General features: G+C 43.7%; 1 protein-coding gene across 1 annotated transcript in view; it reads right to left on the bottom strand.

Moving 5' to 3' along the window:
• The window catches only part of AHNAK (AHNAK nucleoprotein), a 300,677-nt gene that overhangs the window by 102,342 nt on the left and 184,480 nt on the right, over positions 1–13,855 (bottom strand). Inside the window, 1 exon segment of the mRNA XM_044075670.1 lies at positions 12,556–12,770. Within this exon segment, the coding sequence (XP_043931605.1) occupies positions 12,556–12,770 (215 nt within the window).

The raw sequence follows: 13,855 nt of genomic DNA, 5'->3' as shown, positions 1-13,855 counted from the left end.
CAAAAAACATTTATTCTGAATGTTAGTACAACAAACTCAAAAGTACACTGTTGCACTGATGACATGCTGCACTGTTCTGAACATGTTCTTACTATTACTGTTAACATAACTTCAACACAGCTGCATGATACAAATGGAAAGTATGGTTTCAGATGAAAACTAAAGAAGCCAGTGCATATACACTGTATAAACATGGGGCCCTCTGCACCAGAGTGTTGATTTATTTTAAATTGTTCTAAGCATCCTGCTGATTCCATTTCAGCAATGGGTCTAAACTAACTAGAAGTAAAATAACCTATAGCAGTGCTTTACATTTTTTTAGTTGTCCTGTTACAATACAGGTTCATACATTAATACTAGGCTAACTGCCCTTATGGGCCATTTTAAGCCTAGGGATCAAACCCTACACCCTGTGTCTGTAACGTGAAAGTACAGTTGTGTACACTTACCATAAATGTAGATGTTCGAGTGTATTCACTGTTGCAGTCATTACATTTGGGTTATCTGCTTGCAGTAGCCCTCAGTCGGCCTGATTAATAAAGTCTTGGGTCCTGTGTCAGTTGTTGTCCCTTCTTCCATGATGTCAGGTTGTCAGGGGTATAAAACATGCAGCCGACGCCATTACATCAGTTTTTTCTTGCCCCAGATGTCAGGTGCCCCCCTAATGGGAAGCAATTAACTCTATAATACAAGGATATACCTCCAACAAAAAAGCAAATACACCAAAAAGCTTTTTGAGCATAGTAAATGAGAGCAGAGGTATAGCCAAAAGAAGAAAGGGGGCTGGAGGGAGGGTAACCAGGACTGCAACAATGAATAAATTCAAACATCTACATTTATGGTAAGTGTACACAACTGTACTATGTCCTTCATGTTTCACTGTTGCAGTCATTACATTTGGGTAGATTCCCAAAGCTAAGGTTGGGAGGAGGAAGTTAAATAGAATTAGGACCAGCTATAAGGCCCTGCAAGATTGCAGTGGCAAAACGAGCTCTGGATTTAGAGAAAATTGGCAAATGATAATTGCTTGGTGAAAGTATGTACAGAACAGGATGTCCCTTGTAGGGACACACCTGAGAAAGGCTGTAGAGGTAGATGCAGCCCTGGTTGAATGGGGCCTGATGCCCTGTGGGATAGATTTTCCACGGTGCTTATAGCAGAAATGAATGCAGTGGCCTATCCATTTTTAAATGGTTTGCTTTGAAATAGCTTTCCCCTCTGTCCCTGCAACAAATGCCACCAGCAGTTGTTCAGATTTCTTTGAGGTTTAGTCCTGTCCAAGTAGTATCTAAGTCGTCTGTGCACATCCAAGGAGTGCAGAATCCATTACCCTTTGTTCTGTGGGTTAGAAAGAAGGTAGGCAAATGAACAGACTGATTAAGAGCCACACTGGATATCACCTTGGGCACGAAGGAGGGATTGGTTCTGAGGGACACCCTGTCTGCATGAAAGATGATAAAAGGCTCCACTGCCATAAGGGCCTGTAACTCAGATACCCTTCTTGCAGAAGTGATTGCTAAAAGGAAAGCTGTTTTCCAGGAAAGGAATTTTAAATCTACACTAGCAACTGGCTCAAAAGGAGGAAGAGTGAGTTTCTCTAATACAAAGTTAAGGTCTCAGGCTAGAGTTGGAGCTCTCCTCGGTGGCCTTAAATTTTTGGTCCCTATGAGAAAAGTAGTTTTGTACCTACCATAAATGTAGATGTTCAAGTGTACACCCTGCTGCAGTCATCACACTTGGGTTATCCTGTCGTCAGGCAGTCCCGCAGTCGGCCGGAATTCCAAAGTCTTGGTCCGGCGTCGGTTGCTGTCGCTTCTTCCCTGACGTCAGTGCGCCAGGGGTATATATAATGCATCCAACGCCATTTTCTTCAGTTTTTCTTGCCCCAGATGTCAGGTGCCCCCAAAAAGGTGGTCAGTACCAATTTATGAAGTTTTTAGCACAAACACAAAATCCCTCTAGCTATAAACAAATACATCAGGAAGGTTTTGTAGAGATTTAGTCAGTTAGATCAGAGGGGATGGAGGGGGGGGGGTAACCTGGACTGCAGCAGGGTGTACACCCGAACATCTACATTTATGGTAGGTACAAAACTGTACTATGTTCATCATGTTACCCTGCTGCAGTCATCACACTTGGGTAGAATCCCAAAGCTAAGGATGGGTGGAGGATTCATAGAGGGTTAGAGGAGGCTAGAAGGCCCTGCAGAACTGCAGTGGCGAAGCCAGCTCTAGTCTTAGAGTAAAGTGGTAAGTGGTAGTGTTTGGTAAAGGTGTGTACTGAACTCAAAGATGCAGCTTCCAAAATCACCTTGGTTGGAACCCCCCTGAGGAAGGCTGTAGATGTAGCAGTTGCCCTGGTAGAGTGGGGCCTAATGGTAGCAGGAACTGGTTTTCCATGATGGGTATAGCAAAAACGAATGCAATGTCCTATCCATTTGGAAATGGTTTGCTTTGACATAGCCTTCCCTTGTGAAGCTATAGCATAGGATACAAAGAGCTGGTCAGATTTCCTGAAAAATCTTAGTTTTATCCAAGTAGTAATGAAGTTGCCTGTGAATGTCCAAGGAATGCAGGAGTCTTTCTCCTTTGTTCTGTGGATTTGGGGAAAAAGGTGGGTAAGTGGATGGTTTGATTTAGAGCCGCACTGGAAACCACCTTAGGCATGAAGGAAGGATTAGTACGTAGAGAAACTCTGTCTTGATGGAAAATGAGGAAATGTTCCACTGCCATTAGTGCCTGCAGCTCTGAGACTCTTCTAGCTGAAGTTATTGCTAGCAGCAGGGCAGTCTTCCATGATAGAAACTGTAGATCTGCAGAGAAAGCTGGTTCAAAGGGAGGAAGCGTAAGTTTTTCCAGTACAAAATTGAGGTCCCGTGTTGGTGTAGGTGCTCTCCTGTGGTGTCTAATGTTTTTTGCCCCTCTAAGGAACTGCCTTAGAAGTGGATGTGAAAATAAGGGTGCATCCGTGTTGTAGTGGGCTGAAATAGCTGATGCATGGATTTTAATGGAAGAAAAAGAAAGTCCTTTGTGCAACATTTCAGTTAAATACTGTAGAATGTGAGACTGAAGTGTGTTTTGGCCTTTAGCTTGGTTCCAGGCACAAAATATTTTCCATTTGTCTGAGTAGGCCTTCCTGGTGCTGGGCCTCCTAGCTTCCAGAAGAACCTCCATAACTGCTTGTGAAAGAGGATCTGGCTGGATGCTTAGTTGATTTGCCATGCAGCCAGATTTAAGGTTTTGAGCTGGCTGTGTATAATCTGATTGTTTTGCTGTGTGAGCAAATGAGCAATTTGTGGCAAAATCCAAGGTAGGCCTTGGGCCATATTCCTTAATAGTGGGTACCAGTGCTGGCGTGGCCAGTCTGGGGCTATGAGTATCAGTCGTGGTCTCTCCTTTCTGATTTTCAGTAGCACCTTTGTGAGGAGAGACAATGGAGGGAAGGTATATACCGTCAGGTTTTTCCAACTGAATGAGAGTGCATCCACTTTCCAAGCTTGATGGTGAAGTGTCCTTGTACAAAATTTTGTTAGCTGATCGTTTTGGGGGCTGGCATACAGGTCTATGTCTGGAAGGCCCCATTTTTGAGTTATCATTGCAAATACTTGTGGATCCAGCTTCCACTCGTGGGGATCCATGATGTTTCTGCTGAGGTCGTCTGCCAATGTGTTCTTTTTTCCTGGCAGGAATTGAGCTTGTAACTGAACTTGGTAAGCCAGTGCTGTGTTCTACAAGGTCATAGCTTGTCTGCATAGGGGGTAGGAGTGTGTACCTCTTTGTTTGTTTATGTACCACATTACTGTAGTGTTGTCCGTCCTTACTGTAAGTTGTCCTGGATGTAATAGGTTCTTGAAGGCTGTCAGAGCATTCTGTACAGCTAGAATCTCTTTTTGATTGATGTGCAGATTGCTTTGATCTGCAGTCCATATGCCTTGAACACACTGTTCTGCCATGTGTGCCCCCCAGGCGTAGTCCGATGCATCTGTTGTCATAGTTTGCCTGGCTGGGGGCAAGGTGAAAGGCTGACCCTTGTTGAGGTGACATGCCTGTGACCACCATAGAAACTCCTGTTGTAGGCATGGAATGAGAGATATCATTGTGTCGAAGCTGTGGCTGTGTTGAGACCATACACTTTTTAGGTACCACTGTAATTTCCTCAAATGCAGCTTTGCAAATGGTATTAGTAGTATGCAAGATGCCATGAAGCCCAAGGCCTGCAGAATTTTTCTTGCAGGGAGTAGGGTCTTTCTTGCCATTGTTTTGAAATATTGAGTCAGTTGTAGTTGTTTGTCTGGCATCAGATAAGCCTTCTGGGCCATTGTATTCAAGCTGGCACCCAGGAATGTCATATTTTGTGAGGGTACTAATTTTGATTTCTTTTCGTTTACTGTGTACCCCAGGCAACTTAGAAGATGTTTTACAAAAACCAGATGTTGTAAGAGGATGCCCTTGCTTTCTGCTTGAATGAGGCAGTCGTCCAGGTATGGGTATATTTGAATTCCTCTTTGTCTGCAGTATGCAATTACTGGTGCCAGGCATTTTGTGAAGACCCTGGGTGCAGTAGATAAGCCAAAGGGCAGTGCAGAGAATTGGTAATGGGTTGAACCTGCAATGAAATGGAGGTATCTTCTGCAACTTTGTCTGATAGGGACATGCAGGTATGCCTACTTGAGGTCCAACGTTACTAGCCATGCTTTCTTGCCCAACATGGGAAGAAGCTGCTGTAGTGTTAGCATCTTGAATTTGGGTACTTGTAAGAAGGTGTTTAGAATTGAAAGGTCCAGAATTGGTCTCCAGGCATTGTCCTTTCTGGGGACTAGAAAGAGTCTTGAGTAAAATCCTTGGCCTTGCTCTCGGGTAGGTACCAGTTGAATGGCTCTCATATCCATGAGAGCTGTAATTTGTTTTTGTGCCTCTGCCCATTGATTTTGTGGCAGGTTTGGCATTCCTCTTTTCATTGGCAAGGTGTGGAAATGGAATCTGTATCCTCGTGAAATTATGTCTAGGACCCATTTGTCCTTTGTGACAATGTGTCAGTTGTCTGAAAAAAGTGCGAGTTTTCCTCTCAAGGGAGCTGCCAAGAGACTGTTGCTTGGCCAGATGAGATGCAAGTCATTGAGTTTGCCTTCTGGTGGATTGGGGCCTGTCTTCTCCTCCCTTCTGTGTTGCAGTGCCCCATTGTCGAGGTTTGTATTGGGCTTGTGGTTGTCCTCTGCCTCTTGGGCATCTGTATTTACCCCTCTGTGGTCTGTCGGTAGCTGGAAAGGACCAATTTTTTGTTGGTGGGTTTCTACTGAAGCGAGGGGGCTGTACCTGTAGAAAATCTTTGACTGTCTGCATAGATTTTGCCTTATCCTCCATTTTCTTTAAGACTTCTTCTGCCTTAACTCCAAATAGAACATCCTGCTGTAAGGAAGCATCTAGAAGCTTTGCTTTAACATGATCAGGCAGAGTTTGTTCCTTTAACCAAGCATGTCTATGTATAACAGACCCAGTGACAGCTGCTCTGCAGGAAGCCTCCAAAGAATCAAAACCACATTGTAAAGTATGTTTGCCCACCTGTTCAGCTGCATGCAACAGATCCTGCATTTCTTTCAATTCAGACTGTTGAGGGAGTGTGCTCATTTTTTGTTTTAGCTGAGACATGAGAAATTGCTGATATTTTAGCATGTGAAATTGGCAATTTAGTGCTCTCATAGCTAGAGTGGCTGAGGTGTAAACCTTCTTCCCCCACCTGTCTAGTGCTCTGGAGTCCCTTTCAGAGGGTACAGGATTTTTTGCCATAGAAGCCTTAGCCCCTTTGGGACCCTGGGAGATGGTCTCTGGATCAGCAACAGGACTTTTATAAAGGAATTTGTGTGAATCAGGCACTCTATAGTATCTGTCTGGTTTGGCTGGAGCAGGATGCAGAGAATCTGGGTTCAAACTAGATTCTAAGTAAACATCATTCACAATGTCTAAAACTGGGGGGATGGCAAGTGGTCTGTGCTGGGGGAGTAAAAGAAACTCTCTGAGCCTTTTCTTTGAGTCAGAGTAGTCCTGACCTTCCCAGTGAAAATGTTCCCTCATAGTGTGTAAATTTTCCCCAAAGGAGTAGTCTTCAGGAGGAGAAGCTGAGGGAATAGAATCCTCAGCATCAGAATCTTCATAAGGGGAGAAGGAGTAATCCTGGTCCCCAGAGGAACCTGAGGAAATAGACACTTGATCAGAAGAGGCATAATCTTCATTTTGTCTAGGCCTTGTCAGGTGGGGGTTGGGAACCCCTGATTAAAGAGATCAAATCTTCAGCCATTTTAAGCATCTGTTTTTCTTAGGCATGGGGCCTTTAACTGGAGACTGCAGTGCAGTCTTTTTAGGTTTAATAGGAGTCTTAAGCTTAGGATACGTTTTAATGGTGAGCGTTGTCGGTCTGAAGACGACTTCAGAAACCAAAGGTGTTTCTGCAGGACCGACATCTCTTTCTGCAGTCGTCGGTAGGGGCTGAACAAAATGGCTGCATCGGCCTAGCGCTCTCCGCCAAAAGCTCCGAAGCGGTCTCGGGTTCCAAATCTGCGGTAGTCAGGGGCTGCGTCAGAGCCGAACCGGAGACCGGTCCAGCCGAGGCCTCGGAGTCTGGCTTGGGCCTAGGCTGCCTGTCCTTATCCTTGCATTTTTTGTGCATGCTGGTAGTCGGTTGCTCCGACGGCATTGTGTAATTAAATTTTCTACCGAAATAGTGTCGTGCGAAATCAAAGCGTCTTTTTATAGTACACTTATTAAACCTAGCATGAAAATGACAACCAGTGACATTGTGGTCTGGGCCTAGGCAAGGTATCCAGTAAGAGTGAAAATCCTTATGAGGTATTTGCTTCCCACAAGAAATACAATTATTAACTTTTTCTGACATCGGTCTGAGGCATGAAAAGCTTCCCCAATGGGGTACTTAGCTTTATTAAAGACTTCGGATCTGAAATTCAACTTCGAAAATCTCAGGAGTCGGCCGACCGGCACTTGCGAACTGCTTCTGCTTTGGGCACCGCATGGCAAGAAAGACTGAAGAAAATGGCGGCAGATGCATTATATATACCCCTGGCACACTGATGTCAGGGAAGAAGTGACAGCAACCGACGCCGGACCAAGACTTTGGAATTCCGGCCAACTGCGGGACTGCCTGATGACAGGATAACCCAAGTGTGATGACTGCAGCAGGGTAACACGATGAACATCTGCTTGAGCAGTGGGTGAGAGAAGAGGGGAGGCTCTGTGCTACAATGAGCTGAAATGGCTTGGGCATGAATTTTGATGGAGGAAAAGGACAAGCCCTCGTGAAGCATCTCAGTCAAATATTGTAGAATCTGAGGTATATTGGGCAATGCTATGCTCATCCCTTGAGATTGGTTCCAGGTACAAAATCTTTTCCATTTTGCAGCATAAGATTTTGTAGTACTAGGCCTCCTAGCCTCTAAAATGATATCCATCACTGATTTACTGAGGGATGGTAAAGGAGAGATTAGGTAATTAGCCAGGCTGCTAGGTTCAGGGTTTGCAGCTGAGGATGCAGAATCTGGTTCTCCTGCTGAGACAACAGAGAAGGAGTCTTGAGGCAGGTGCCATGGGGATAAGCGTGACACACTGCGCAGGAGGGGGTACCAATGTTGGCGTGGCCAGTCTAGTGCAATTAAAATCGTTCTTGGCTTAACCTGTTTGATCTTTAGTAGTACCTTGGAGAGCAGAGGCAGAGGAGGAAAGGCATAAACTGATAGGTTTTTCCAGCTAAAGGATAGAGCATCCACTTTCCAAGCTAGTTTGTGGGGAATCCTTGTGCAAAATTTGTCCAGTTGATGGTTCTGGGGGGAGGCAAACAGGTCTATATCTGGGCTACCCATTTGCTTGTCAACATGTTGAAAATCCTTGGTTCCAGTTTCCACTCATGTGGGTCCATGAGGTTTCTGCCTAGTCCATCTGCCAGTGTATTTAGTTTTCCTGGCAGGAAATGAGCTTGTAGATTCACTTGGTAGCTCAAGGCTGCGTTCCACAATGCCATGGCTAGTCCGCAGAGGGGGTAGGAGTGTGTACCCCCCTGCTTGTTTATGTACCACATGACCGTGGTGTTGTCCATCTTTACCATTAGTTGTCCTGGAAGAATGTGGTCCTTGAGGGCTGTCAGAGCATTCTGTACAGCTAACATTTCCTTTTGATTTATGTGTAGGTGCATTTGACTTGGGCTCCCTTTGCCCTGAATGCACTCCCCTGCCAGGTGAGCCCCCTATGCATAGTCTGATGTGTCTGTTGTTAAGATTTGGGCGGCAGGGGGTAGTGTGAATGGTAGTCCCTTGTTTTGGTGGCAGGCCTCTGCCCACCAAAGGAACTCTAGGCATAGGCAAGATATGATAGGAATCATAGCTTCTAGATCCTGTGAATGTTGACACCATAGGCTTTTGAGACACCATTGCAGTTTCCTCGTATGTAGCCTTGCATATGGAATTAGAAGAGTGCAGGAGGCCATGAACCCCAAGGCTTGCAGTATTTGCCTTGTGGATAACTGGGTTTTTGTGACCACTTGTTTGAAGTAGGTTGTCAAATGAGTCAGTTTCTCTGGCGTGAGGAAAGCAATCTGGGAAGTTGTATTCAAGCTTGTCCCAGGAATATAATTTGTTGACAGGGCAGCAGGTGCGATTTCTTTTCATTTATGGTGTACCCCAGAAAAGTCAGTGCCCTCTGAACAAAGGCCAGATGATTCAAAAGTATGTCCTGGCTTTCTGCCTGAATTAGACAATTGTCCAGGTATGGATATATTTGAATATTTCTTTGCCTGCAGAATGCAATGACTGGAGCTAGGCACTTTGTGAATACCCTGGGCGCAGTAGATAAGCCAAAGGGCAGTGCAGAGAACTGATGGTGCATGTAGCCTGCTTTGAAGCGTGGGTATCTTCTGCAAGACTCCCCCCGATGGGGATGTGCAGGTATGCTTCTTTTAAGTCTAGTGTTGCCAACCATGCATCTTTGCCTATAGTCAGTATCTTGAATTTTGGAATCACCAGAAAGGTATTTAGAGTAGAAAGGTCCAGGATAGGATGCTATGTACTGCCTTTTCTGGGTACCAGAAAAAGTCACTAGTAGAAACCTTGTCCCTTTTCCTCTTCTGGTACCAACTGAATAGCCCCCATGCTGAAGAGAGAGAGTACTTGATTATGGGCCTCTGTCCACTGATTTGGGGGTAGGTCTGGCAACCCGCTTGGTGTTGGTAAGGTGTGGAAGTGAAATCTGTATCCTTGGGACACTATATTTAAAACCCATTTGTTCTGGGTAATGAGTTTCCAGTTTTTGGCCTGCAGACAAATCTTTCCGCCTAAAGGAGCATTCAGTTGTGAATAGCTTGGAAGTTTTAAATGCAAGTCATTGAGACAGTTTTCCATAGGGGGGAGTCTTACTACTCCCTGATTTAGGTGCGGAAACCCCCCACTACTTAGTCTTGTGTGTCCCCTGGGACTGAAACCTGGGGTTTCTGCTGTGTCTGGGTTTGGCTTGAGAAGACCTGGAAGGGGCTAGAAAGGACGAATTCTTAAGAGGGCCAGTTGCCTACTAAATCTAGGAGGCTGAACTTGTAAGAAATCTTTTAACAGTTTGCATAGATTTAGCTGTTAACAGTTTGCATAGATTTAGCTTTATCTTCCATCTTTTTAAGAACTTCCTCAGCCTTGTTGCCAAACAGCCGGTCCTGATTTCAGGGAGTATCCAACAACTTAGCTTTAACCTGATCAGGCAACAATTGCTCCTTAAGCCAAACATGCCTTCTGAGCACAGACCCAGTAACAGCAGCCCTGCAAGAGGCCTCTAATGAATGAAATCCACATTGCAAAGTAAGTTTTCCAACCTGTTCAGCAGAATGCATTAAAACCTGTAATTCTTTACTTTCCGCACAGTCAGGAATCAACATCATTTTCTGTTTAAGCAATCCAATAACAAGTTGCTGATACTTTTAACACATGAAACTGGCAGTTTAAAGCCCCAATGGCCAAGCTTGCAGAAGTGTAAACCTTCTTACCTCATCTATCCAGCGCCCTGGAGTCTCTATCAGAAGGGGTAGGATTTTTGGCAGTAGAGGCCTTAATGCCCTTGGGTCCCTGTGAAATAGTCTCTGGATCCGCAACAGGATTTTTGAAAAGGAACTTGTGTGAATCAGGAACCCTGCAATATCGGTCAGGTTTTCTGGGAGCAGTAGGCAAATAATCAGAGGGCCAAACTAGATTCCAAAAAAGCATCAACAATGACTAGTACAGGAAGAATTGCTAAAGGCCTATGCTGAGGCAGGAGTAAGAAATCCTTAAGGCCTCTTTTTTAAACAGAAAAATCCTGGCTTTGCCAGTGGAAATGCTCCCTTACAGGGAAACCTTAAGGTTTCACCAAAAGAAAAATCCTCTGGAGGGGAAGCAGAGGGAATACATACAGTCCCTCTGCATCAGAATCCTCATAAGTAGATAAGAGCAAATCCAGATCATCAGAAGAATCACTAAAATCAGAATCCTGGTCAGAAGATTCATAAACAACTTCAGTCCTAGGTCTCTTAGAAGGGGGAGGTTGTCTTTCCCTGATTAGAGTTATAAGATCTTCAGCCATTCTTATCATTTGTTTTTTTAGGCATAGAGGCCTGAGCATGCGGCCTGGGCGTTGGATTTTTTAGGCATGGTTGTTTAATATGCAAGTCTGTAGGCTTGAATACACCCTCAGAAGCCAGTGCCTGCACAGTGGCTCTGGACCCATCCAAGGTAGAGACATCCGCGGGTTCCATAGTTGAAGCATCTCGCAGCATATCGGACTCCGAATGGGTCTCAGTAGAGGCCCGAAAATCAGAAGAAGTGGTATCGGGGGGCTGCAAAAACGCCTCACTGAGCACCGGCGAACTGGCGACTGGCTTAGGAGAAGCGGTGTTGGCAGTTTTGGACCTCAGCGGCCTGTCTCTGTCTTTATCTTTGCGTTTTTTCGAAATCCCGGTAGTCGGATGTCTAACCAAAGACATTTCTGGATAATTAATTAAACCGAGAACCGAAATATTTAGAGGCAAAAATATACCGATGGCGGACAGTGCGCTGATTAAATAAAGCACAAAACCGACAGCAAGGTACGTTGTTGGTCAGGGCCTAGGCCAGGAATACAGTACGAATGAAAATCTTTATGAGGTATTTGCTTTCCACAAGTAATGCAATTATTAACTTTTACTGACATCGGTAAGGAGCAAGAAAAAGTTTCCCCAATGGGGTACTTAGCTTTAGTTGAAGACTTCAGTTCTGAAACTCGAAAATGAAAATTTCAGGAGTCGGCCGACCGGCACTTAAGAACTGCTTCTGTTTCGGGCACCGCACGGCAAGAAAGACTGATGTAATGGCATCGGCTGCATGTTTTATACCCCTGACGACCTGACGTCATGAAAGAAGGGACAGCAGCTGATGCAGGACCCAAGACTTTGTTAATCAGGCTGACTGAGGGCTACTGCAAGCAGATAACCCAAATGTAATGACTGCAACAGTGAAACACTAAGAACATCACCTTAATCATTAAGCCAACCTCCCACATTCTAAAACTGACCAGAACTAAACCTCAATAACAATATACAAAGTAAGAGAAGAAAAAAATGACCACATGATTCTGATCTTTGCAGAATCTAAAAGGTAAGGCAGCTTCTTGAAATAAAAAATGCAATACTGCCTACACGAATCACTTGCACATCACATTGCTAGACAGATGGTACAAAACAGTGTGTGAATATACCGGACGAAATACAGTAACACATTTAGCTCCATGCCACACTTAACTCTCCGACCTGTTAAACTTGACTTACTCTTGAATATTTTTTCAGTAAATGTTAAACTACACAACTGATACCTGAAAAATTAATTTCTGATCATAAATTAATTTTTACCCAAAAATAATAATAGTCTTTGAGAGTCACCTGTTTATACACTAAACCTTTAAAACAGGCCTAGACCAAGCTATTTTAACACATGGTTACTTCTGTTACATCAGTTTAAAGAGCAAACGCGTATTAAGCCTTGTAGCCATGAAAATTGATTTTACCTGCAAAGTCTGAATACACACCTTTGCTGTAACAATAAACTGGTACTACTGTATCCCAAAATGTGAATACACTGCAAATCATATTGAATTTATCTCAAAAACATTATAAGCCTTGTGTGACACACGTTTTACAAGGGAAGATATTGTACGCAGTCTGAATGTACACTACATTTTCACCTTAACCAAATCCAAAGCAAGTGCTGTCTTAATTCTTAAAATAATGGAGACAAATTTATGTTTATGCTAAACATTCTTGGCAACAATATGTTTCTACTGGGGTACTAATCCAAAACTGAAGTTTTGTGATTAAAATATATTTATTTTATTTTGTTTTGGTAAGTCTGTTATTCAGCTAATCTAGATCATTTTATCATGAACACCCTGACAATGAATGATATTTACATTTGACGATAAATGTTCGGGACATCAAGCATAATGCACAATCATGATATACTTACAGTCGGTGTCACCAAGAAATCCTTTACTATCACAAAACTTAACTTACCAACACAATCTCTGGGCTTTGCGATCTGAATGGACTTTGCGATCTGAAAACTTCATGAGTAAATTCACCTCTGGGAGATAAACATCTGGGAGACCTATCTCCTTTGCGTTGCAGCTTCAAACCCAATGTGTGATGACCCATGGTCTTAAACAATTTCTGAACCTCCTCGGATGACATATCATCAAAGTAGATGGTAGCACCTACAACCTGATCACCTACAAAATAACAGACATTACTGGTTACAAAAAGAAAAACAAATTATCTAAAACAAAACAAAACAAAAAAAGTTTCTTAACTATAAGACTTTAACATATGCTATTGCCATCTTTCAGGCCGGGTAGAGTTAATTGGACACTGAGTTTTGAGCAGGTATTCCAAAGCCTCAAAGATGGCCTGGAGTGGACTCAGTACTAGACTGCCCTGACTATAGTAAAATGTTTTTTTCTAGAGGTAGAGGCTTTGGGAGCAATACTTAAGACATTTGTTTTTCAAAGGGAGGACAGCATACAGCAGTACACTTCAGTCAGACTCCAAACAAGGGAAGAATAATAAGCAGCTGCAAAGAAAAAGTCTAGGAATAGTGTTGGTTCTCTAACAACTTAAACCCTTCCTATGCAGGAAAAAAAAATCACAGTAGCAACAGAAACTCTTCAATGTGAGTCATTGCCCTTGAACTTTCAGGTCGCCTATCCATGCTCCCCATGCCTCCTCAGATGTGTCTGTGTGCATCTCCTGTTGGGGTGATTGCAGTTTGAAGGAGGAAAGACAGCTTTATCTGTGATATCCACCACAGTAGTTCCTTCTTTATGCAAGGCAGGAGAGGAACCTGCGTGTCCAGGGAATGAGAATGTTGAGACCATATGGAGTCTGTCAAAGGAGACCATGAAGAAGGCTGCTGCAATGAATCCCAGTGCTCTGAACTCCTTCACAGTGTATGACAGTAGGGGAAGTAATTGGCTAGGCTCTGCACTTTATCTGGCAGAAGGAAAGCCTGAATGAGTTTGATGCACACCTCTCAACCATAACAAATTCCTTGGAATTTACCATTTTTGAGGGCACAATAAATGGGGTGCCATGGATTTCTGAGTGGCCTCTTTAATTACTGATTTTTTTTTTTTTAATTTTAAAGTACAGCTGATGTCATCGCTAGTGTATCCCACACCATTATCAACATGCAGGGGTGTGCATGATGACATCAGCTTCGTGAGCCAGTGACAGACTGACTGCCATACTCTTGGAGATGCAGGAGATTTAAAAAAGAAAAAAAAAATTCATCTGTTTACAGCCACAGCCCACTCAT

This window comes from Protopterus annectens, chromosome 6.part1 (genome assembly GCF_019279795.1).
Source record: "Protopterus annectens isolate FY-2018-M chromosome 6.part1, PAN1.0, whole genome shotgun sequence".
Classification (NCBI taxonomy): domain Eukaryota; kingdom Metazoa; phylum Chordata; order Ceratodontiformes; family Protopteridae; genus Protopterus; species Protopterus annectens.
This window is presented reverse-complemented; position numbering and strand designations above follow the sequence as displayed.